The 25,594-nt window shown below is 38.6% G+C and overlaps 1 protein-coding gene across 1 annotated transcript in view; it reads right to left on the reverse strand.

Moving 5' to 3' along the window:
• LRRC69 (leucine rich repeat containing 69) overlaps positions 1–19,284 on the reverse strand; it is a 111,619-nt gene extending 92,335 nt beyond the window's left edge. Inside the window, exon 1 of the mRNA XM_059166054.1 lies at positions 19,045–19,284. Within this exon, the coding sequence (XP_059022037.1) occupies positions 19,045–19,227 (183 nt within the window). The 5' untranslated portion in view covers positions 19,228–19,284. The remainder of the gene's footprint in view (positions 1–19,044) is intronic.
• Between the last annotated feature and the right edge of the window lie 6,310 nt (positions 19,285–25,594).

The following is a 25,594-nucleotide window of genomic DNA, read 5'->3' on the forward strand; positions in this document are numbered from 1 at the left end:
GATTTGGGAGGGGCAGAGGGTGGGAAGTTGGATGAGCCTGGTGGTGGGTATTATGGAGGGCACGTATTGCATGGAGCACTGGGTGTGTTGCATAAACAATGAATTCTGGAGAATTGAAAATAAATTTTTAAAAAAATTAAAATAAAAGACAATGAAGAGAAAAAAAAAGAAAAAGAAAAAGAAAACCCGAAAGACCCCAGCTAGAGCTGATACACAAATTCAGTGAAGTTCTAGGATATAAAAATCAATGTACAGAAATCTGTTGCATTTCTATACACTAACAATGAAGCAGCAGAAAGAGAAATCATGGACTCAATCCCATTTACAATTATACCAAAGACCCTAAGATACCTAGGAATAAACCTAACCAAAAAGGTAAAGTATCTATACTCTATAAACTACATAACACTTATGAAAGAAATTAAGGAAGACACAAAGAAATGGAAAAACATTCCATGCTCATGGATTGGAAGGACAGATATTGTTAAAATATCTGTGCTACCCAAAGTAATCTACACATTTCATGCATTCACTATCAAAATACCACCAGCATTTTACAGAGCTGTAACAAACAATTCTAAAATTTATATGGAACCAGAAAAGACCCCAAATAGCTAAAGTAATGTTGAAAAGAAAAACCAAAACTGGAGGCATCACAATTCAAGACTTCAAGGTTTACTACAAAGCTGTGATCATCAAGACAGTATGGTACTGGCACAAAAGCAGACACATAGATCAGCGGAACAGAACAGAGAACCCAGAAATGGACCCTCAACTCTATGGTCAACTAATCTTTGACAAAGCAGGAAAGAATATCCTGGAAATAAGAGTCTCTTCAACAAATGGTGTTGGGAAAATTGGACAGCCACATTCAGAAGAATGAGACTGAACCACTTTTTTACACCATACATAAAAATAAGCTCAAAATGGATGAAACAACTAAATGTGAGAGAGGAAACCATCAAAATCCTAGAGAACACAGGCAGCAACCTCTTTGACTCAGCTGTACCAACTTCTTGCTAGACACATCTCTACAGACAAGGGTAACAAAGGCAAAAATGAACTGTTGGGACTTCATCAGGATAAAATAGCACAGCAAAAGAAACAGCCAACAAAACTAAAAAGCAACTTACAGAATGGAGAAGAGTTTCATAAATGATGTATCAGATATAGGGCTAGTATCCAAAGTCTATAAAGAACTTATCAAAATCAACACCCAAAAAACCAAAAAGTCCAGTCAAGAAACAGGCAGATGACATGAATAGACATTTCTCCAAAGAAAACATATAAGTGGCTAGCAGACACATGAAAAAATGCTCAACATTACTCATCATTGGGGAAATATAAATCAAAACTGCAATGAGATATCACCTCACACCAGTCAGAATGGCTAAAATCAACAAGTCAGGAAATGAGAGATGCTGGCGAGGATGTGGAGAAAGGGGAACCCTCCTACACTGTTGGTGGGAATGCAAGCTGGTACAACCACTCTGGAAAGCAGCATGGAGGTTCCTCAAAATGTTGAAAATAGAACTGCCCTATGACCCAGCAATTGCACTACTGGGTATTTACCCTAAAGATACAAACGTAGTGATCCAAAGGGGCACGTGCACCCGAATGTTTATAGCAGCACTGTCCACAATAGCCAAACTATGGAAAGAACCTAGATGTCCATCAACAGATGAATGGATCAAGAAGATGTGGTATATATACACAATGGAATACTATGCAGCCATCAAAAGAAATGAAATCTTGCCATTTGCAACAACATGGATGGAACTAGAGCATATCATGCTTAGCGAAATAAGTCAAGCAGAGAAAGACAACTATCATATGATCTCCCTGATACGAGGAAGTGGAGATGCAACATGGGGGCTTAAGTGGGTAGGAGAAGAATAAATGAAACAAGATGGGATTGGGAGGGAGACAAACCATAAGTGACTCTTAATCTCACAAAACAAACTGAGGGTTGCTGGGGGGAGGGGGCTTTGGAGAAGGGGGGTGAGGTTATGGACATTGGGGAGGGTATGGGCTTTGGTGAGTGCTGTGAAGTGTGTAAACCTGGCGATTCACAGACCTGTACCCCTGGGGATAAAAATATATGTTTATAAAAAATTAAAAATTTAAAAAAAAACTGCAATGAGATACTACCTTGCACTGGTTAAAATGGCTAAAATTAACATCTTGGGAAACAACAGATGTTGGCAAGGATACAGAGAAAAGGGAACTGTCTTACACTGTTCGTAGGAATGCAAATGAGTGAAACCACTCTGGAAAACAGAATGGAGGTTCCTTAAAAAGTTAAAAATAAAACTACCCTACAATGCAGTAATTGCACTAGTAGGCCTGAACCTGTGGATGAACCAAAAAACACAAAATAAGTGATTCAAAGTGACACATGCACAGCAATGTTTATCACAGCAGTGTTAACACAACAACCAAAATACGTAAGGAGCCCGGATGTCCACTGACAGATGAATGGACAAACAAAATGTGGTAGATATAGAATGGAATATTACTCAGCCATCAAAAAAGAATGAAATCTTGCTGTTTGCAATGACATGGATAGAACTAGAGGGTATTATGCTAAGCAAAATATGTCAGTCAGAGAAAAATAAGTACCATATGATTTCACTCGTATGTGGAATTTTTTTAATATTTTATTTATTTGAGAGAGAGCGAAAGAGGGAGTGAGAGAGTTGAGTGGGGAGAGGGGCACAGAGAGAAGCAGATTCCCCACTGAGGGACTCTGGAATCATGTACTGAGCAGAAGGCAGATGCTTAACAGTCTGAGTCACCCAGATGCTCCCATATGTGGAATTAAGAAACAAAACAGATGAACATAGAAGAAGGGAAGGAAAAATAAAGTAAAAACAGAGAGGGAGGCAAACCACAAGAAAATCTTAACTCCAGGGAACAAACTGAGGTTACTGGGGGCAGGGAGTGGTGGGAAGATGGGGTAATTGGGTTGTTGGCATTAAGGAAGGCACTTGATATAATGAATACTAGGTGTAATATGCAACTGATGAATCACTAAAGTCTACCTCTGAAACAATTAATACATACTATACTAACTAAATTAAACTTAAATTTTAAAAAAAGAAAAAGAAATGAATGAAGGTCTAAAAAAATAAGAAAATAAGAAAAATATTACGTAGCATTAAGTGCTCTGTATATAATTAAAAGAATGAAGAGATAGTGATTGGCTGATCAGGAAGCTTGTCTTAGAAGCTGATATTTAAATTGAGATCTGAGCAATGATAATTTTTAAAATGGCCAAAATAAAAACCCCAAAACAGGAATATTCTTAGCATAGTTGAGGAACCAAGAGATTTGGCTGATGTGGCTGAGCATAAAGGGCAAACCCAGCGAAACATGACATTGCAAAGGTATACTTGGGCCAAATTGTACAAGGGTTTTGTAAACCAGGGTGAAGGATTGGGATTTTACTCGAAGAGTAGTGAGAAATGACTGTAGGGTTTTGAGCAAACATAGTATTAGTTGGCATATATCTTAATGGAAGCACTCTGACAGCTGTATACAGAATAGTCTTCAGGGCAGCAAAAGATAAAGAGCAGAGCTTGCATACTCTTCAGGGGCATAACTGCAGTGGTCAGGCCAGGAAATTAGGATGGTTTGGGCTAGAGCGGTGGTGATGGAGATGGAAAGAAGTGGATGGGTGTGAGATATGCTCTGGAAGTAGGGCCAGAAGCTTGTGAGATGTAAGAGAAAGAGAAGAGCCATGGATAGAATCAACTTTGGAGCTTGAATGCCTGAGATGAGGACAACTAGGACAAGGGCAGGATGGGGAAAGACAAGGAATCAAGAATTCTGCTTTATCACTATTAAAATTAAGATCCTTTTAGACCTTGAGGTGGAAATATCAAGTAGGCAGTTGTAAATCTAAGTCTGAACTCTCTAACGTGGTCAAGATCAGAGGGTTAAATTTGAGCCTTCACCAAGTAAGAGGTCTCTTACGAAATTGTAAGAGATCACCGGGAGTGAGAGTGTGGGAGAGGATTGAGCCTAGCAGAGGGAAAGGAATGGTCAGTGAGGTAGACAGGGAAGGTGGGACACCTGCCATCTGGTGTAGCAGATCTCCTTTATTGAGACTGTGCTCAATCCTCAAGAACCAGAATTTTCCTGCTGAGGACTTTCTACTGCATCCTTCTCTGAAGTATTTCCCTTGGCTACTAGGAGAGGCTTTAACCTGGAGGTGCATGGAAGATTATGCCTCTACTCCACCCTCTCCACTCTCAGGGTGGAGTATATCCTATAATGAATGTAGGGATATAATAGCCAACCCCCTTGCCTCTGTGGTGCAGGGCATGTTCCAGAACTCTGATGGGATAAGGCTAATTTCTCCTGAAATCAGATCTTAACCTTGATTCTTTCCCTGCTCTCTTCTGCTTCCTCATACTTTTATAGGTATCTCCTGAGAGCACAGCCTCAATAAATTACAAAAATCTATGACTTAGGTTCTCCAAGATACACAGTGTCACAGAAGCCAAGGGAAAAGAAAAGGAAAAGAAAGATATTTTTTAAAAAGAAGATGCAGGCCATATCCCAGGGGAAGGTTAAGTAAAATAAAAGCATGGATATAACCGCTGGATTTAGCAACATCAAAATCATTAGCAACCTTGGCAACAGGGGTGAAGTGTTGGGGAAGAAACTCTGATTGAGTAGGCTGTGGAGAAAATGTGAAAAAGTGAAGATAATGGGTAATAGACAATTCTTTTATGAACTTTTGCTATAAAGGAATCTTAGAAAATTAGCAGACAGCTGGAGGGGTTTTTTTTCTTTAAAAATAAGACAGTACAACTTATTTACATGCTGTTGGAAATAATTCTGCAGAGAATGAGAAACTAATGATATAGGGAGAGGGATCATTTCAGAATCAAAATCCTTTAGAAAATGAGAAAGGATATGATCCAAAGTATAAGTGGGTGCTGGCTCTGCATAAGAGTAGGGACTCTTATGTACATGGAGATCAGAGCCATGGATGGATTTGGTGATAGAAAGATAAGGAGTTCCTGACTGATAATATCTGGCTTTTTCTTTCCCAATTGAATATGAAATAAAACCACCTGCTTGGAGGAAGAGCTGTACAAGGTTTGAAGAAATGTAATTTTGAAGAATAATCTGGCCAAATATGGTAGGGTGGCTGACAACCACAGCTGGTTTTCTGATTGAACAGCTCCAAGGAAAGTGCTATAAAATGGATAGATGACCCATAAAAAGGCACCCGCTTTGGATGACACATTAAATGGATGGCCCTTTGGCTAGAAATGGTAACCATCTGAAATTCTGAGCTCAACACCAAGGCTATGACACATAGAAGATGAAGAGGACTCAACTGAAAATCTCAAGATTTTAAAGGATTCTAAAGTTAACACTAAGATGAAGTGAATGGAAGCAGAATTATTCTTCATAGATTAAGGTAATTAAAAGAAGATTGATTTATGACCTTTAAATTCATAAAGGTATCCTAAAGACTGTGTGGTTATACTCCATCACTATATCCATGACATAAATTATACAGAAGTTCCAGAGACATTACAGCAAGGACTAAATTTCCTTTGAAACATACCTCAAAATCCAACCTAAATATTGTACTAATTCATTCACATTTATTATATGTATATAATGTTCATGGTATTCTGAATACTAGAGTGACAAGGACACCTACTATCCCTCTCTTATAATGCTTACATGTTGGGAGATGAGACAGATAACAAAGTAATTTGTTAGTGTTAATGCTTCATATAAAGGAGACAAAACAGATTAATGGGTTGGAAAGTAACTTTATGTTGGGGCACTTGGGTGGCACAGTTGGTTAAGCATCTAACTCTTGTTTTCAGCTCAGATCTGATCTTGGGGTCCTGTGATTGAGCTCTATGTCAGTTTCTACACTTAGCATGGAATCTGATTGAATTTTTCTCTCCTTCTGCCCTACCCCCACACTCGGGCTTGCTCTCTCTCTTCAATAAATAAATCTAAAAAGGAAGGGAGAGTGGGATGGTGGAAGGAACTAACTCAAGGCCAGCTTGGGTCATTAGAGAAGATCTCTCTGAGAATATGATGTTGAGGTGAACTAATTGGGATGCCTTGACAAGTTGTTTGAGGTGAACTATTTGAGATGCCTGGACAAGGTTGTTCCAAATGGTATTCAATTCACAAAGGGTTTCAGAAATACCAGGCATCCAGAAAGAACACATTCAGGGCTTCACTAGTAACACTCTATGATTAAGGATAGTTCCTACGGGGGGCCTTTAGTCATATAAGAGACAGCTACTGGATAAGTTTGAAACTTCTGTTACTTCAGTAATTATAATGAAATTTCTGTTGGCATATTCAGAATATAACTCTTCCGTCTTTGGAAACTAGCATATTGCCATGGATCGAAAGATGCCATCTCTACAAAAAAGGTTTCTCAATTGGTCCCCCGACCAGGGAATTATAACATCTTAAAATCAGGAAGAACTTTTATATGTCACCTAGTGCAGCATATAAAATGCAAATGGATAACCCTCATGTACACAGTCAGTAAAGGGTAGTTCTTTTATTTCTTAGGAAGTGTTATTTACTTATTTATTTTTCCTTTTTTTTTTTGTTTGTCAGGCTCTCTGCAACTTCTATCTAATTTTTCCCATGGCAATCTTAAAAAAAAAAAAGAAAACAGCTTTATTCCCCCTGCTCTCTGCCACATAATAATCTTTCAAATATTTGAAGATTGCTATCATATTCCCTCTGAATTTGCTTCATTCTTCCTTAACCATTTCCCTCAGGACATAATTTCCAGACCTCTCACTGTCCTGGTCACTCTCTCATTTTTATAAGCACCCCTCTCTGGAAACATGGCGCCTAGGGTAAGACAGGAAATGTGATCTCATAGCATAGATGCTGGTGAGACCACAGAATCTCCCTCAGGCAGATGACTGCACTTCTACTAATGTAACCCAACATGGCATGCACTCTTTCAGCAGCAGGCCATATTATTGTTGCATAATTGATTTTGTGTGTGGCCATCAAAAACCCACTTCCAAAGAGATAACTGTGAAGGAGATAACCCACATCCTGGACTTGCGCAATTGAATTCTTTTCTAAATGTAGGAATTTACAGTTATCCCTGCAAAAATTGCATCTCGTTGGTTTTGGCTCAAAAGACCTCTCTAGTGAATGTGATATTGTCACTCTAAATTCAAAGTCTAAAACTGAACAATGTCAGTGGGCACACTAGATCTGTTTTTCCCAACCCTACTTTGGTTAATGCACCTACCATTCTTGTAAGCCTATCGCCTCTTGTGACTGAACTTTGGAATCACCTAGAACTTCCTCCTCTCTCTACACCCAAATTCAATTTGTCACCATTCCTAGTCTCAAAATTCCTTAGAGATGCATCTTTTCAGCTGTATCTCATTGCAATCACCCTAAAACTGGTAATCACTACTGCCTGCCTATAGCATTATATAGCCATAGAATGTAAAGAGTGGGTTTTGCATAAAGGGTATTTAAATTCCCTTTATCCAGTCCTACTGCATTATATATAAACAAATGCCTAAATAACCAGTCTACAAGGAATTGCTCTACCCAATAATGTCCTAAACATTGTTGATATCCCTATAACCTTTTCTGCATCTTGGTATATGTATCCCAAACAGTGTCTATCTGTCCCAACTTTTCCTAAATTTGATTTGATTTATTTGATACGCCTATCCATACCTCTAAGTTACAGCCTGTCTGTGGCCCACCTTGAAATAGATGGATGTTTCCTCTTACATCTTGGATGTGAGGTAAGCATCTTAGTGTCACTGATGCCTATGGATTATGGAATCCAGGTTTAATGTGTAACAATCTTATATAAATAGGAGAGAAGAGGCCAAGAAATTTGAGAAGAAAAAGTACTGATTAACTTATTAATGATAATACTAATGACTAACACTTAAATAGAATTTTATTTGTGCCAAACACTGTGCCAGGCAGCCTTGTACATTCCTTGTATGTGCAGACCTCACAATACCCCTGATTTTACAGAAAAGGGATCACATATCCAGACTATGAATTATGGTGAAATAACACAGCTTCACTCTATGGCCTGTATTCTTAACTTCTACACTGCACTGTCTATAATAACGTGCTACCTATTTTTAAAACAAACTTACTGTTGTTCAGAATGATCATGTATATGCATGTGCATGCACATATATACATTGATTCACACACACAATGCAATTGTATGTAGTACATAAAATTCTCATTTTAAATATTCTGTTGGTGTTCACACTCTTTAGTCAGTATTGCACAGTAGGCAAAGCACAGGATTTGGAGACCATCTGCTTTGCAATGTACTAGTTCTGTGAATTCAGGCAAGACCAATTCCTAAGTGTCAGGTTTTCTTCCTTTCCCTCTTCTTTTCTTTGCTTGCTTTCTTTGGTTCTTTCTTTCTTTCTTTTTTAATGGGGATATTGTGTCTGGCTGGCTCAGTCAGTAGAGCATGCAACTCTTAGGGTTGTGGGTTCAAGCCCCAAGTTGGGGGTAGATATTACTTTAAAAATATGGGGATACTAGTGTCTACTTTTCAGGGCTGTCTTAAGGATTAGAGGCAATACAATAAAGTACCTGGAAAATAGCAGATATTACAAAATGCTAACTATAATCTTTTAGATCCAGAAGAAGACCATAGTATGAAATGTTGGACATGCATGGTGCTAAAAATTCATTAGGTGATTCCTATATATATGTTGACACTTCCATTTGGTTTTCAAGTTTTCCACCTGTTTTCTTCTTTTTAAAATTTCTTCAAATTTTTATTTAAATTCTAGTTAGTTAACATATAGTGTAATATTGCTTTTAGGAATAGAATTTAGTGACTCATAACTTAAATACAACACCCAGTGCTCATCATAACAAGTGCTCTCCTTAATGCCCATCACCCTAGCCCATCTCCCAGCCACTGCCCTCCATCAACCCTTAGCTTGTTCTCTATCATTAAGAGTCTCATGGTTAAAACTGTTTTCTTTCTTTTTTTTTTTAAGATTTTATTTATTTATTTGACAGACAGAGAACACAAGCAGGCAGAGGGGCAAGCAGAGAGAGAGAGAGGGAGGCTCCTGCTACGCAGAGAGCCCAATGCAGGACTCGATCCCAGGACCCTGAGACCATGACCTGAGCTGAAGGCAGCGGCCCAACCCACTGAGCCACCCAGGTGCCCTAAAACTGTTTTCTTAATGATTTCTAACTCATTTTTTCAAAGATTTCTGAGTTCAAAGACACTTCTAAAAAATTGAAATATAATTGACATACATTAGTTTAAGTGCACAACATGTTGATTTGATACATACATAAACTGCAGTATGATTACCACCATAATTTATCTGGCACTCTATCATGTCACATAATTATCATCTCTTTTGGGGGGCTAGGAACAATTAAGATCTAGTCTTTTAGCAACTTTGTAGTTTTTAACACAGTTATTGACTATAATCACTATTCTGTGAAGAACTTACTTATCTACTAGTTCCTAGTTTGTACCTGTAAATAATAGGTTTCTGTTAAATTGTTAATTTTGCCAGAAAAGTTTTTTTCATTGTTACTGTTGGTAATGTGTTCCAGGATTCTGTTTCCATTAAACTATCACTGTACCTTAGTTCTCCACTTACTGTAATAGGTTTCTGTATTTACTGCTCGCCCTTGGAATATACCCTTTCTCCAGGAAGCCACCTTCCTTTTGTAGATGCATGGCCCTGTGTACTTTTCTTTTTCATTTCATTTCATTTCATTATTATTTTCATTAATATACAATGTATTATTTGCCTCAGGGGTACAGGTTTGTGAATCGCCAGGCTTACACATTTCACAGCACTCACCATATCTCGTACCCTCCCCAATTTCCATAACCCAACTACCCTCTTCCTACGCCCCCACCCCAGCAACCCTCAGTTTGTTTTGTGAGATTAAGAGTCACTTAAGGTTTGTCTCCCTCCCAATCCCATCTTGTTTCATTTTTTCCCTCTCTAACCCCCATGACTTCCCTCTCTGCCTCTCAAATTCCTCATATCAGGGAGATAGTATGATAACTGTCTTTCTCTGACTTATTTCACTCAGCAGAACACCCTCTAGTTCCATCCACATCATTGCAAATGGCAAGATTTCATTTCTTTTATAGCTGCATAGTATTCCATTGTATATACATACCACAGCTTCTTTATCCATTCATCTGTTGATGGACATCTAGGTTCTTTCCATAGTTTGGCTATTGTGGACATTGCTGCTATAAACATTTGGGTGCACATGCCCCTTTGGATCACTACATTTGTACCTTAATACCCAGTAGTGCAATTGCTGAATCATAGGGTAGCTCTATTTTCAACTTTTTGGGGAACCTCCATGCTGTTTTCCAGAGTGACTGCACCAGCTTGCATTCCTACCATCAGTGTAGGAGGGTTCCCCTTTCTCTGCAGCCTCGCCAACATTTGTCATTTCCTGACCTGTTAATTTTAGCCATTCTGACTGGTGTGAGGTGGTATCGCATTGTAGTTTTGATTTGTATTTCCTGATACCAAATGATGTTGAGCACTTTTTCATGTGTCTGTTGGCCATCTGGATGTCTTCTTTGCAGAAATGTCTGTTCATGTCTTCTGCCCATTTCTTGCTTGAATTATCTGTTCTTTGGGTGTTGAGTTTGATAAGTTTTTTATAGATTTTGGATACTATGACAAATTATTATCATCTGCTTTATATTGTAGTGATTGATTGTAGTATATATCTTACCTCTACTATTGAGTTGGGTCTATGTGATTCGTCTAGCATTCAAAAAAAGTATCTGGAACATAATAGTTGCTCGATAAACATTAGTTGAATGCTGCCTGCTTAGATCATTTCTGCAAGCTAATGGTTCACACTGTGAAATACTCATTATGACTCCACATCTTTTTTTTTGTAAATCAAGTATCCATTGAGCACAGTCAGCTCCAATCTTCTCAGCTTGATTTACTTCTTTCTAAGGGACCGCAGGCTTTCCTTATTCTAAGCATCTGCTCATTCTCACTAACCTCTATACTCAATTCAGTGTAAAGCCTGCCTATCAGATGTATGCCTAGAACTTGCATCAGGCAACTTCTCCTAACATTTTGTTATGCTGTGCTTATAGCTATTAATTGCCAGTGGAAAATTCTGTGTTATTTATTGTGTCCTTCAATTGCTTATTTGATTTTTAAAATGATATCTATGACTAGCTTGGATAAAAACATTTTTAAAAGTGTAAAAAAAATAATAAGTTTAGGGGTGTCTGGGTGGCACAGTCAGTTAAGCTTCCTACTCTTGGTTTCTGCTTTGTCATGATCTCAGGGTAGAGATCTCAGGGTCCTGAGACTGAGCCCTGGGTCGCTCATGCTCAGAACAGTCTGCTCAAGATTCTCTCTCCCTCTTCCTCTGCTCCTCCCCTCCTCTAAAAATGAATAAATACATCTATTTTAAAAAGGGTTCAAATGTCCACTTTATCTGGATATCTTTCTTAACTAAATCATGCTTGCTGACACCATTTTGTAATAAACTGTTAGACCATTTGCCTATTATATATATATGTGTGTGTGTGTATTATATATATATACATATATGTTTTAGCTAGTATGTGACTATTAAACCTAAAATTCTTTAAGGACAATGAATGTTCCTATTCACTAAGCCTAAATAATACCTAATATAATGTCAGGTTCTGTAACCTATTTAGTAAAAATAGTTGAATCAAATTAATGACAGAAGACTAACAGGATTTCTACATTTTTTAATTAGCATGTGTTTGACTAAGGTATATCGGGGAGGGCAGCATTATGGCTCACTCTGCTAATTCTTATAAATGCCTTTTTAAGAAAATTTTAAGGACTCTGTGGCATCTTTAAAACCACAGTATAAGGGGCACCTGGGTGGCTCAGTGGGTTAAAGCCTCTGCCTTCAGCTCTGGTCCTGATCCCAGGGTCCTGCGATAGAGCCCCATATAGGGCCCTCTGCTCAGCAGGGAGCCTGTTTCCCGCCCCCCCCCCCCGCTCGCCTGCCTCTTTGCCTACTTGTGGTCTCTATCTTTCAAATAAATAAATAAAGTCTTTAAAAAAAAGTTTAATACCATTGCCAAATACTTACTTCTAAGTCCAGCTATTCCTGACTTGATCTGAATAATTTTGAAAATTTCAAAACTATTACTAAATTTTGTATAACTTCTGAATATATAAAGTCAGATTTCTCAAAACAATTGTAATTTCATTGAAAAGAGAGGCAAAGTTTCTAAAGTCCAGCATGGCAGCTAATCTCTAAAGATCCCTGCGACCTTTAAGCACTATCCCCTTTAGATCCCAATGTGAAACCCAGTGTCATGGAATTGGCAAGTCCTACTCACTCAGTATAAGAAGGACTCTCTGATAGACAGTCACAGTAAAACCATGAACAAAGCGTTACCTGTTAGCATCCTGTCAGAAACTTATTAAGAATACAGAAGAAACAAGAGTTTCAAATTGTTAGAGAAGAGGAATTACAGCACAAAACTGACACTCAGTCAAAAGGTAAAACCCAAACTGTTTGGAAAAATGAAGCATTCGGATGTTTGGTGGTAGGGGCTACAATTTTCCAAGTAACCAGGTTGTTAAGGCATACTATATAAAGTAATGCTGACAGCAACCTCAGGTTAAGAATAACAAAGCATGTTTTAGAGATGAGGCAACCAGGGCATAGAGAGATCATGTGAGCTGTCTCCCGTTACCCAGCAGGCAAGTGAGAGAACAGGATTGAGCCTCTTTCAGACACCTGACTGCAGCTAGTGGAGAAAGCTCAGTTCTAGAAAGGGTGCAAGAAGCTTAACACAGGCTTGAGCAGAGAGACAGAGGCAAAGGAAGACTAAAGGAGCTTGGAGAGAAGGAATTCCCTTGGTGCCTCTGTACCTGAAGAGGATACAGTAAAGCACGATAATAAATCTCTGTTTGATAGAAAAGCCAGGCTTAGGAAACAGAGGCATTAGGTGGTAGAGGAAGAAGATATTTCCAGTGGTAAGGACAGAAGAAAGGATAGTACAGCTCACAAACAGTACAGATGACATCAGTTCCTGCTGTTCCTTGAGGCTTCTAGAGTGAGACCCAGAACACCCAAGGAGGGAGTGAGCGGAGGGTTTGCATGCGCTGTCCCTCTTGTGTGTCTCTGCATAACTCATCCTCCAGATCGTCACTCCCTTGCATTTCTCGGGACCACCTTTCTTACCTGACTAGAGATGCTCTTTGCACAGTATAATTCTCCTTTGTGGCAATTTTCACAATTATAATTTTACATCTATCTGTACATTTGATTACCTTTCCCCACCAAACCTGAGAATAAGGACACATGGATACCTTTATTCTTTTTAACATTGCCAAAATCTAGCTGAGAGCTCATCCACTGCAGGCACACACAACTACTTGCTGACCACTGGCAGAAAGAACAGATGCAAGGAAAGGAAGGAAGCAAGCCAACAAGGGAGGGAGGGAGGGCAGAAGAAAGGAAGTTGATTATGTTCGGGGTCATTGGAAGGACAGTAAAATTTTAAAAAGGAGAGACTAGAAACACAATAACAATTTTAAAAACTACCCAACTCTGCTTAGGGCTGGCCTTATTTACTGTCAATTGTTTATGGTCAAATAAAAAGCTCTGGTAGACCGTATCTTATTTCTGGGCAACCACACGTGTGAGCCTCATAAGGAGAACATTGCTGTACTACCATTGGACCTTGTGATGTGTGTCCACAATGCCACACACAATAGGAGATGTTGGTTATTTTTTTTCACTGGGGATTTTAAAACTATGGGCGATTTGCCTATGAAAGAACTGTGTTCCTAGGTGATGCCATAATTATGATAACACTGTTTGGTTAAGCTGAACTCTGAAAATGGCATCCATCCCATTCCACTCGAGTTCACCTTATGTGGCTTACTAGGTGCCAGGCACTTAGGGACAAGACCAGGTCTCCACCCTCAAGAGTTACAAAGTTCTTCTTTGAAAACTATTGACAGGGGTGCCTGGGTGGCTCAATGGGTTAAAGCCGCTGCCTTCGGCTCAGGTCATGATCCCAGGGTCCTGGGATGGAGCCCCGCATCGGGCTCTCTGCTTAGTGGGGAGCCTGCTTCCCCCTCTCTCTCTGCCTGCCTCTCTGCCTACTTGTGATCTCTCTGTTTCTGTCAAATAAATAAACAAAAATCTTAAAAAAAAAAAAAAAAAGAAATAAAGAAAATTGTTGACATTCCAGCCCTTCATCAGTCACAGGACAAATGCATTCACTATAAATTACAGGGCATTAACTCATTTTCTTCATGTCATTAGAAGTGATTAAAATTTCCCCAAATTTCACTAGCCAAATAAGCAAAGAAACAGGTAGGGTCTGTATCTGATATCCTCCCATTTTCTGCTTGTTGCCAGTGACTCTACAGTGGAAACACTAATCACAATAGCAACTATAACTTTGAAAATTTCCTGTGTGCCAGGCATCGAGCTTTATTCATGTTAACATTTAACTTAGTCTTCAAACAAGAAGATAGGGTCCACGTGTTTTTCACATTTGTATGCTTAGGACCAGCACAGACACAGGAAGATGAATGGTAAATGTTTGTTAAAAGAATGCATATGGGGGCGCCTGGGTGGCTCAGTGGGTTAAGCCGCTGCCTTCAGCTCAGGTCATGATCTCAGGGTCCTGGGATCAAGTCCCGCATCGGGCTCTCTGCTCAGCAGGGAGCCTGCTTCCTCCTCTCTCTCTCTGCCTGCCTCTCTGCCCACTTGTGATCTCTCTCTGTCAAATAAATAAATAAAATCTTTAAAAAAAAAAAAAAAAAGAATGCATATGTAGGGGCGCCTGGGTAGCTCAGTGGGTTAAAGCCAAGCCCTGCATTGGCCTCTCTGCTCGTTTGACAGGAAGCCTGCTTCTCTCTCTCTCTCTCTCTCTCTCTCTCTCTCTGCCTTCCTCTCTGCCTATTTGTGATCTCTTTCTGTCAAATAAATAATAAATAAAATCTTAAAAAAAAAGAATGCATATGTAAACAAATGATAAGTGAGGACAATCCACATAGCATTTAAACCTGCTTTCTTTAACCCAGTTTTTGTTTTTAGGAACTACAAGATGAAATACCACTGCCTGATAAATTTCACACTAAGTATATAACTAATGAAACAGGGCTGAGAGCAACCTTGAAAGGGACCTCATTTTATAGATGTATTCACTGGGTAAGTGACCTTGACAAGTGACTTAACCTCTTCCTGAACCATACATATATTTTATTAAGAATAGGAAGGTGGTAACTTCCTTAAAAATAAACAGAATTCCTTGCATTGTGCCTGGCTCTCAAGAAATGATTGATTCTGTTATTCTATTTGATATGATTTTGTGAGTACTGAAATTTAAGAGTATTATTTTTGCTTTAGGAACTTAAAAAATATCAAGACCATTTTTATATTTTGTAGAAAATATGACCAAAATCAGAATATTGGGGCAAACTAGACTTTCAACAATGATTTTTAAAAAAGGATAGTCCAAAAGGCAAGCACAGAATAGACCTCCCAAAAATGTGGTAGGGGGATACTTTAAATAATTGCTCTAAAAGGTAGGATTCAAACCAGTACAGGAAAGAGATCAAACTAACTTTTGAAAAATACACTCAAGGGTTTTATGGAAAGTGGTTAGAATAAGAATGATCTTGGAACTGTGATATACATATCATCGGGTTATAAAGATCACAAAGACACTTTGTGATTTAGATCATTCCTTGACATTTCAGCTCAAATGCCCACATGTCCTGCCTGCCTTCTCTACTGTCGTCTTCTCCTTAGAACTGATCGCCTCACATCCTGTTCATTTTGCTTGTTGGTTCCTTACAGCTCTACTGACTGGAGGGGAAGCTCCAAGAAGGCAGGGATTTTCATCCATTGCTGAGTCACCAGTTCCTAGAGCCTGGACACAGATGATGCTCAGTTCTTATGTGTGGTTGGAGTAAATGGAGGCAGAAGTTGAGACCCAGGGTGACCAAGCCCCTTTTATTTAGCTGCTATGTGGCTGAACCAGTTAAGATATGCAGGTCACCCAAATGTTCCTCCAGGGCGAGCAGCCCCTCTTAACTCTCTCTGAAACTATCATCTGTCCTTTCTGTTAGAATCTTTGAGGTTGACTGTGCGGTATTTCTGAGCCATATCAACAATCTGTATCTTTTTGAAGGCTTCTAGCACGTTTTATTTGAGCTGCATCTACAACTCCCGTTATAAAGGAGGAGATGGACTTTTTTTCAAAATTCCACACTGGGGAGACTCTGCATAAGAAAAATTGCTAGTTCATGAACAGCTAAACAATAATGACATTAGCTTGACTCTGACTTGTAAGGCACTTTAAATTTAGACCACAAGAAACCAGTTTTCTAAATCAGATGAATTCTTCTTTAAAAGTAAGGGCTGAGCCTATCCAGCTCCCTGTTTAAGGAAATTGTGAGGATACAGAAGTCAAAACTTATAGGCTCTCATAAATAGAAAGATAAGGAGGAAAGTACAGGGGAAGCCACAAGAAGAAGACAAAGTAATGATAGAGTCAGGCTTTTTTCCCTGAGGAAATATATTTTACAGTCTGTAATTTTTTTTTACTAAACAGCTATTGACCAAATATGAAGGAAGAATGCACATTTTTACACATGCAAGAGTTAAAAAAAAAATTGAACTACCACATACCCAGATGATGATAGTCTCTGGAGACTTACTCTTACAAAATAAGAAAGGAAACCAAGAATGAGGAAAACATGGGCCAGAGGAAACAATGGGTCCAATTCAGGAGAGCCTCCCTAGTCTGACAGTATCCAGCAAACCTATGTAGTAATCAGCTTAGACTGGGGCAGTACGATGGAGGGCCCCGGGGGGAAGTCACTCAAAGAAAAAGCACATTTGCTAGAATATGTAATATAATCAAGTTTGAAATAAAACAAGGCCATGACAAAGGCAAAAGACACAAGATTAAAAGGCAACTGGCAACTCCAAGGGAACAGAATGGGATATGAGGGAGAAAATATAATCATAACACATTAATTGACTCTGCATGAATGATATTAATGATACACATCTTAGGGCTCCCCAAGAGACAAAATATTTAACCACATTTATAACTCAGTACAGTGTAAGTGGTGTACATCTTATAAAAGTAAAATGTTTGAAATTTTTGGTGAGGAGGGAAGGAGAGCTCAAGGTGGATTAGAGATGCTGATATGGTCATCTTACAAAGTGGGGACTAAAAAAAGACTGCAGTTGTGAAGAGAAGAAATGAAGGTGTAGTAATATTAAGTTTAAAAGATAACTGTGGGGGCACCTGGGTGGCTCAGTTGGTTAAGCAACTGCCTTTGTCTCAAGTCATGATCCTGGAGTTCCGGGATCGAGTCCCACTTCAAGTCCCGCATCAGGCACCCTGCTTGGCAGGGAGTCTGCGTCTTCCTCTGACCCTCTCTTTTCTCATGCTCTCTCTCTCTTTCTTATTCTCTCTCTCTCTCTCTCCCTCTCTCAAATAAATAAATAAAAATCTTTAAAAAAATAAAAGATAACTATGGAGAAACTAAGTCTCGTAATAGTACTTGGAAGAATGAAGATAAATGATATCTAAAATGGAAAAATCAAGGAAAAAGAGACGAGTGAAAAATGTGTACATATGGAGATCAGGTTTGGGGGTGATGGAGAGTGAGACAGAAGATAGTAGCTTTTTATTATAAGCCTTTGGTAGTATTTTATTTTCTTAAAACAATGCACTGTGTTACTTTAATGGGAAAAAAGTCAAATAAGGGAAGAAAATCAGCTCATGGTTCAGTCAAATCCTAAATCCTTTTGCATAGGAATTCCTCTGTCCTGTTAGAAAAGTCCAAATCTTTGTCCTGTGACCATATATGCACTTTTGGAAGCTACCATCAAAGGGAGGAGTTTGTGAATATTGTCCTATTTTTTTTTTAAAGACTTGACCACAGATTACAAGTTTAAATAATTTTGTGACTCTAAAAAGAAATGAAACAGGTGAAGGTAAGTTGTTTGTTTGTTTTTTGTAACTCTGAACTCAATGAACTGCAATGGGTTTACTGTTCATGGGTTCTCTCAGTGCTTGGTGACAGTTTAGAAGTGAATACAAAGAAAACAGCAAAATTAATATCCCTTTCCTTCTCCTAACCTCAAGATTTTTAGCAGCTGAGGTTTCACATTGTTGGGCAGAAATGTTTAACACAAGCATCTGGGATTCATTCATGTCAACTGTTGCTTTTTTTTTTTTTTTTTTTTTTAAAGATTTTTTTTATTTATTTATCAGAGAGAGAGAGGGAGCGCGAGCGAGCACAGGCAGACAGAGTGGCAGGCAGAGGCAGAGGGAGAAGCAGGCTCCCTGCCGAGCAAGGAGCCTGATGTGGGACTCAATCCCAGGACGCTGGGATCATGACCTGAACCAAAGGCAGCTGTTTAACCAACTCAGCCACCCAGGCGTCCCTAACTGTTGCTTTTTAAGAAGGGTATTCTTTTTTAAAAATACTAACCTTCTTTTAAAGACTGCTTCAGAAGAAATAAATGTTTCCTCCTTGCTATTCACTGCCAATGCTCCCATTTAAAAGTTAAGTCAGCTCTAGGAAATTGAAAGGAAACCCCCTTGCTACATCCAAAAAGACTCTTCATTCCATATGCAAAGCTTCAGGATAGTCTCCATGGTGAACAGCATCTCCTAGGTCCTCAATTCCACTTCCAGATGGAGCCCCCAAGGTAGACAAGCAGCTCCAGGCTCTCAAGTCTTTTCCAGATGACAGCCTCTAGAAAGATGAGTATGGCAGGGACCTAATCCTCTGATTCCAGATGTGCACATGAATATGTTAGAACATCTTCTCCCCTACCATATGTAATCCCCAAAGGGAGAGAGCTTTTTGATGCCTCTCCAAAACACTCCACAGTAAGTCTCCCGGGAGCTAAGTCTCCAGAGATCAAAGCCTTATTTTTCTCTCACCTCTCTTCTTTCTATTTTCTAACCTCAATCCAAAATGCTATGCTATTCCTTACCTGGGTCAAGGTGCTTATTTCCGGGCACACCTTGGGGATTTGGTTATTCTGAAGATCTAGAGTCTTCAGGCCAGGCAGTTTTCCTAATGCTGAGGGCATCTTTGTTATCTTCTTCCCATTCAAGGTAATGATCTTAGTGTTTTCACCACCCTTCAGTGCTCTTAATAACAACCTTTCACTCATGGGCTTAGAAGAGAAATATAAGAGAGAGAAAGTGATCACTAGGGATTACGTTCCTTATTGTGCCTCTTTAGAACCTCTAATTACAGAACTGGTGTGTCATGGAAACAAAAACATTCTGAGATCTACCATGTTGAAGATAGGAGGCATCAGAGTGTTACCTGTGAAAAAGATAGGAAGAAGAAATAACTGATTCCAGATTTGGGGCAGGAAATATACACGATGAGCCTAGGATATCTTATGCCAGATTCTAATGCCAGAGACATGGACGTTATCAGACTAGTGAGATCACACATCAAAAGGACACAAAAACCAACTTCTAGAGGTTGAGGTTCCCACTGATCTAAAATGGGAAATTTGAGGATCAGAAACAATAATCTAGAATGAAACATATGAAAACACATTAAAATCTAGGAGTTCAGGGACGCCTGGGTGGCTCAGTTGGTTGGGCAGCTGCCTTCGGCTCAGGTCATGATCCCGGCGTCCTGGGATCGAGTCCCACATCGGGGCTCCTTGCTCCATGGGGAGCCTGCTTCTCCCTCTGACTCTGCCTGCCACTCTGTTTGCCTGTGCTCGCTCTCGCTCTCTCTCTCTCTGACTAAATAAATAAAAAAAAATCTTTAAAAAAAAAAATCTAGGAGTTCATAATGGTATTTTAAAAATAAAAGAAACTCATTGATTACAAAGGGATTGCTGAGAAACTTACTCATAAGTCTGCAAATTGATTAAGGAAAAAAAATGAAGCATTTATTCTGCTTTTCCAGTATAAGTACCTTTTAGTATAACTTAAGGGTTAATAAGGTTCCTATTCAAAGAAAAAATAAAAGCTTATAAATGAGGAGGGAAAAAATAGATTTAGGAAAATCACCATTTTTGCAAATCCTAATGAAATAATGTATCTCACAAAAATAATAATTGGATGTTTCTAGGGGTGCCTGGGTGACTTAGTTAAGTACCCGATTTCTTGATTTTGGCTCAGGTCATGATCTCAGGGTCATGGGATTGAGCCGCAAGCTGGGCTCCATCATAGAGTCTGCTTGAGATTCTCTCTCCTTCTCTCTCTACTCTGCACCCTGCCACTCACACACACAGTTTCTCTCCCTCTCTCTCTCAAATAAAATCTTAATAAATAAATAAATAATAAAATAAAAATAAAAATTCTAATTTAACCTGAGTCCTAGGTTAAACCCATTACATGGGTGTATTTTGTTATAGCAGCAAATTCAAATTCTTTATCAGAGAAGACCAACAAGAATCATATAGCCTTCGGCCTTAGATAATTGTGGGAGCTGATTAAGCTATCTATATAGGGCTATTGTTGATGTGTCTGGTGCTGTGCTTGCTCCAGGATTCAGGAACGCTGAAGGAGAAGATCTGGCAGAAGGGGGAGAAGCTGCAGGTTCCGTTGTTAATTCACACCAATGAAGTGAGCCAGCAGATCAGCAACAGGACACGTTACTGACACTCAATGCCTTCATGCTAACTTTCCAAGCACCTGCTTGCCTCGTGCCTTCCAAATGTGCAACATGTCTCTTGTGGCTAGGACTGGGAAACTATACAGGAAAGGGGATTCTGAGATATAGTCTAAGTTTAAATTGATCCAGTACAAATCCACCACACCACACCCTTCACACTTATCTGCTTCTCTTTCTACTGCTATTATCACAACATGGTCTCATCATCTCTACTGTATTACTGCCTGCCACCATTATATTCTCTGCCATTCTGCCATTACATACATTGTCACGGCCATCAATCATCTTATAATACATCTTACTCTATGAAAAAGCTATAATAAATAAAAATCTTTCATTGGCCCCTCATTGCTTATAAGTTAAAATCCCAACTGAGTTGGAATTAAAGTACCAATCTAGCTCCAGTGTCATTAGATGTCATTCCCTTTCACAAACCTTCTGTCTCTAGATGACCGCCATTCATCAGAAGCATCACATATATTTAGTCCTTTGCTTATGCCATTCCTTTGGCCTATATTCCTGGCCACTTCCTAACTGTTCCTAATCTTTTCAAGAGTCTGCTCAAGTATTTACTCTATCATTTTCCTTGAATTGTGACCTTCTTTCTGAGCAGAATTGCTTCCATGTTTGTTTCAATGGAACTTTATACAAACTCTAATTTAGGACTTAATACTTTTTAATATTGTTCAAGAGGTATTTCTTGCTATGTGTTTGAACTGCAATCTCTATCACCATATTTGGCATAGAATTCAGTAAATGTTCATTAAATTAAGTGAATTTTATGCTAGGGCGTTGTGTGAAAGAGTACCTTATATAAAGTCTATTAGTAGCACAAATTAATGTTCTTGAAAATATAGGAGAAAAGACATGTGAAGACACAGAAGTTTAAAACATTAACTATCTGTTATGCACTGTCCAATATGCTTAGTATATGAATATGAATAACAAGTCATTATCTTCAAGGAGCGTAGAATCTAGGGGGAAATCAGAAATGTAAATTGGTGATTCATTCATCAAGTATTGTTTTCTAGTTTCACTGAGATATAACTGACATGTGACATATATGCTTAAGGTGTACAAAATAATGATTTGACATGCATAAATGTGGCAAAATAAATGCTTCAATAATCAAATATTCATTAAGTGCCCATTACATGCTAGGTACCATGATAGCACTGAGGCACCTTGGTTCAAGGAAGATTTCTTGCTGTTGACTGCTGAGTCTAATCATAACAGCTTAAAAAGAATTAAGCAGTTGATGAAATAAATATAAGGAGGTAGGGGATGAATTTAAATAAAAGGAGTGTGAGAAAAATGTTCACAGGCATGAAATACATGGGACCATGGGGAATATAAGTAATTCTCGTGCATAAGTCTAAAGAAAGGAGTGAATGGAAATGATGGGGGACAGGTACACAGGACCAATCATAAAGGAACCCCCTTAAATGCTGTTAAGGACTGGACTTCAACTCCTAGGACTGGTGAGCCACTGGAAAGTTTAGGTTAGGAGACAGTCTCGGATTTGTATTTCTGGAAAATTCACTTTGGCAGCATGAAGGAAGGGGGAGTATAAGGAGTGGCTCTGTGGACCAGGAAGCAATTATGAGATTTTTGTACTATTCTCATAATTTTGTACTAAAGGGACGGGGGAAGAAAATGATAGGGTGTAATGTGGGTAGGACTGCCTTTAGAACCTGATCTTGTAGGTACATTAGATTAGATGTGAGCCACAATTTAGGGTGTAAAGTGGGGAAATGAGAGGGGGATAATATTTGGTAGGATAAGGCTGTAACACAAACCCGATTTATGGAGACATTAAAAACTGGCAAGAAAAAGGGGATGGGGTTTACTATTTCAGACTTTGGAGTTTTCACCTACATCTTAAACATGCTCCCTATAAACACTCAGCTGAAATGGCCTCAGAGCTCTGCTGGCTTGGGCTCATGGAATGCGGCCATCCCCAGCTTTCCCAGCAACCAGAAATCAATCTATTTGCAGGAAAATTGAAAAAAAAAATCACCAGTTTTTTGAGAAGGCATCATCCTGTGAACTCATCACAAAACTAGGAACTTTAAATTGAATGTTAATCTAGAATGTGAAAGTGACTTCTGTAAACTGCAAGTAAAACTGGTTTTATCTCTCTTCTCATCAGTAGAATAACAAGAATACCAGTCTATTCCACTGAGATTGTGTGGGAAATATCTAACTGATGATTATAAACTACTTTAGAAGCATACAATGCTGTAGGAATGCTAAAATATATAGCATCCTAGAATCTCAAGAACTTCAAAACAATCAGAAATTTTATTTAATTTATATTATTTAAATTTTATATATTTATATATAAAATTATATATACAATTAATATATATTAATTAACATACAATTAATATATATTTATTATATATATTATATATAAATTTATATATTTAACATCTACAACACATCTACTAACATTTATTAACATCTATACTACAAAAGAAACTGGCTAATTCCTATGACAGGAGCCCCTGTGACAAAGGATTTTGAGAGGTGTAAAAATGCATTAAAAACAGTCGTTCATAAACACGGGTTATGGCAGGAACCAACACAGTTGAGTTGTTTTGGCAAGCTTACTTTGTGATTTAAATGTGGTGTGAGATGTGGGGTAAAAGTTTTCAAACATGAGCAGATGCTTCATGTACTAGGAAGCTACTGTAGAAATTTTCTGTCCTGCAATAAAAAAGGGCACTGGCTTTCTCTTGGTTTGTTTTCTTTTTAAATATGGAAATGGAAGCTTTGATTTAAAGGGTTTTAGATTCTCAGGATGCCTGACTGGCACAGTCTGTTAAGCATCCAACTCTTGGTTTCAGCTCAGGTTGTGATCTCAGGGTCGTGAGTTTGAGCCCAGCGTCAGGCTTTACGCTCAGCTTGGAGTCTGCTTAAGACTCTCTCTCCCTCTCCCCCTAAGTAATAAAGAAATCTTTAAAAAAAAATAATAAAAAATATAAAGGATTTCAGATTCTCAAAGGCCTGCCTTCCGAGGTCAACCTTGCCACTTACTAGCATTGTGGCTTAGCAAGTTGTTCACTCTCAAAGTCTTCAAGTCTCACTCCCATTTTTTAAAAAAATATTTTATTTGTTTATTTGACAGCTAGAGAGAGAGCACAAGTAAGCAGAGTGGCAAGGAGAGGGGGAGAGAGAGAAGCAGGCTCTCTGCTGAGAGCCTGATGCAGGGCTCGATCCCAGGACCCTGGAATCATGACCCGAGCCGAAGGCAGCCGCTTAACCAACTGAGCCACCGGGGTGCCCCTCTCACTCCCATTTTTACAACAGGGATGAGAAAACCAAGCTGGCCTGCAAGGACTAAAGCCCACTTATGTAAAGCATTTAGCACATAGATAGTAAATGCTCAATAAAATGTAGCTCTATTTTGTACATTTTAATATCTTTTTTTAAAATTTTTTATTTTTAATAAAATAAATATATTTTTATCCCCAGGGGTACAGGTCTGTGAATCACCAGGTTTACACACTTCACAGCACTCACCAAAGCACATACCCTCCCCAATGTCCATAATCCCACCCCCTTCTCCCAAACCCCCTCCCCCCAGCAACCCTCAGTTTGTTTTGTGAGATTAAGAGTCACTTATAGTTTGTCTCCCTCCCAATCCCATCTTGTTTCATTTATTCTTCTCCTACCCACTTAAGCACCCATGTTGCATCACCACTTCCTCATATCAGGGAGATCATGTGATAGTTGTCTTTCTCTGCTTGACTTATTTCGCTAAGCATGATACGCTCTAGTTCCATCCATGTTGTCGCAAATGGCAAGATTTCATTTCTTTTGATGGCTGCATAGTATTCCATTGTGTATATATACCACATCTTCTTGATCCATTCATCTGTTCATTTTAAATCAAGATCTCCACCTTTTGTTAAATCTCAGATGTGCATGTACCATTTTGGGACTAACTAAGGTGCTAATATATGTCTAGTGTGTCAAGGACCTGTCTCTCCACTGTGACCTGCACTACACTCTCCTTTATCCATCACTACTTAAACTTATTACTTAGATATCTGAATGTACTCTCATTAAAGGAGTTCAAATAGGGAACTAGGTGAGGATTTGTCAGCAGTGCTATACAAAGAATTCTTACATTGGACATGAGGTTAGAAATATACCAGTGGTTCACAAAATTTAACAAAGGAAATAATTTGTAAGAAATTCAGTTATCAACTCTTAATTTTGCCAAGTATATTTTGTTATGTAAAGCCATTTTATTTCATATATATATATATATATATATATATATATATATATATATCTTTTAAGTGGGGGTGGGAAGAGGAACAGAGGGAGAAGGAGAAGCAGATTCCCCACTGAGCAGGGAGCCTGATATGGGGCTTGATCCCCAGACCCTCGGATCATGACCTGAGCAGAAGGCTGATGCTTAACCAACTGAGCCACCTGGGCAGCCCCAAATAAAATCATTTCTAAAAATTCACTTTCCTCTATTACCACCATAATTTCATCAAAGGACATTTTAAAGCTCTCTGGTTAAAAATTATTTATGTATATTTCTTGAAATCAAATGAATTTGCTTTATGAAAAATTCATCATCTTACACAAAATTTTATTTTGCAAATGGTATCAGCTTACAGATCAACAAAAGACTCTCACTAGGTTAGATGAACCTCTCATATATTACTTAAACACCCACACACAAATACACTTATACATAATTTTTGGAAGTTTCTACCAAAAGTTAAATACATAAAAAACAGAAGGAAGTAACCAATTAAAATTAAAAGTAGAAATGAAAGTGAGATAAAACCAAGCACAACAAGGTAACATTTACATGTCTATGGATAGAATTAAAGAACAAAAAGGTGAACCTAAAGGGGGATGGTATG

This window comes from Mustela lutreola, chromosome 3 (genome assembly GCF_030435805.1).
Source record: "Mustela lutreola isolate mMusLut2 chromosome 3, mMusLut2.pri, whole genome shotgun sequence".
In the NCBI taxonomy this organism is placed as follows: Eukaryota; Metazoa; Chordata; class Mammalia; order Carnivora; family Mustelidae; genus Mustela; species Mustela lutreola.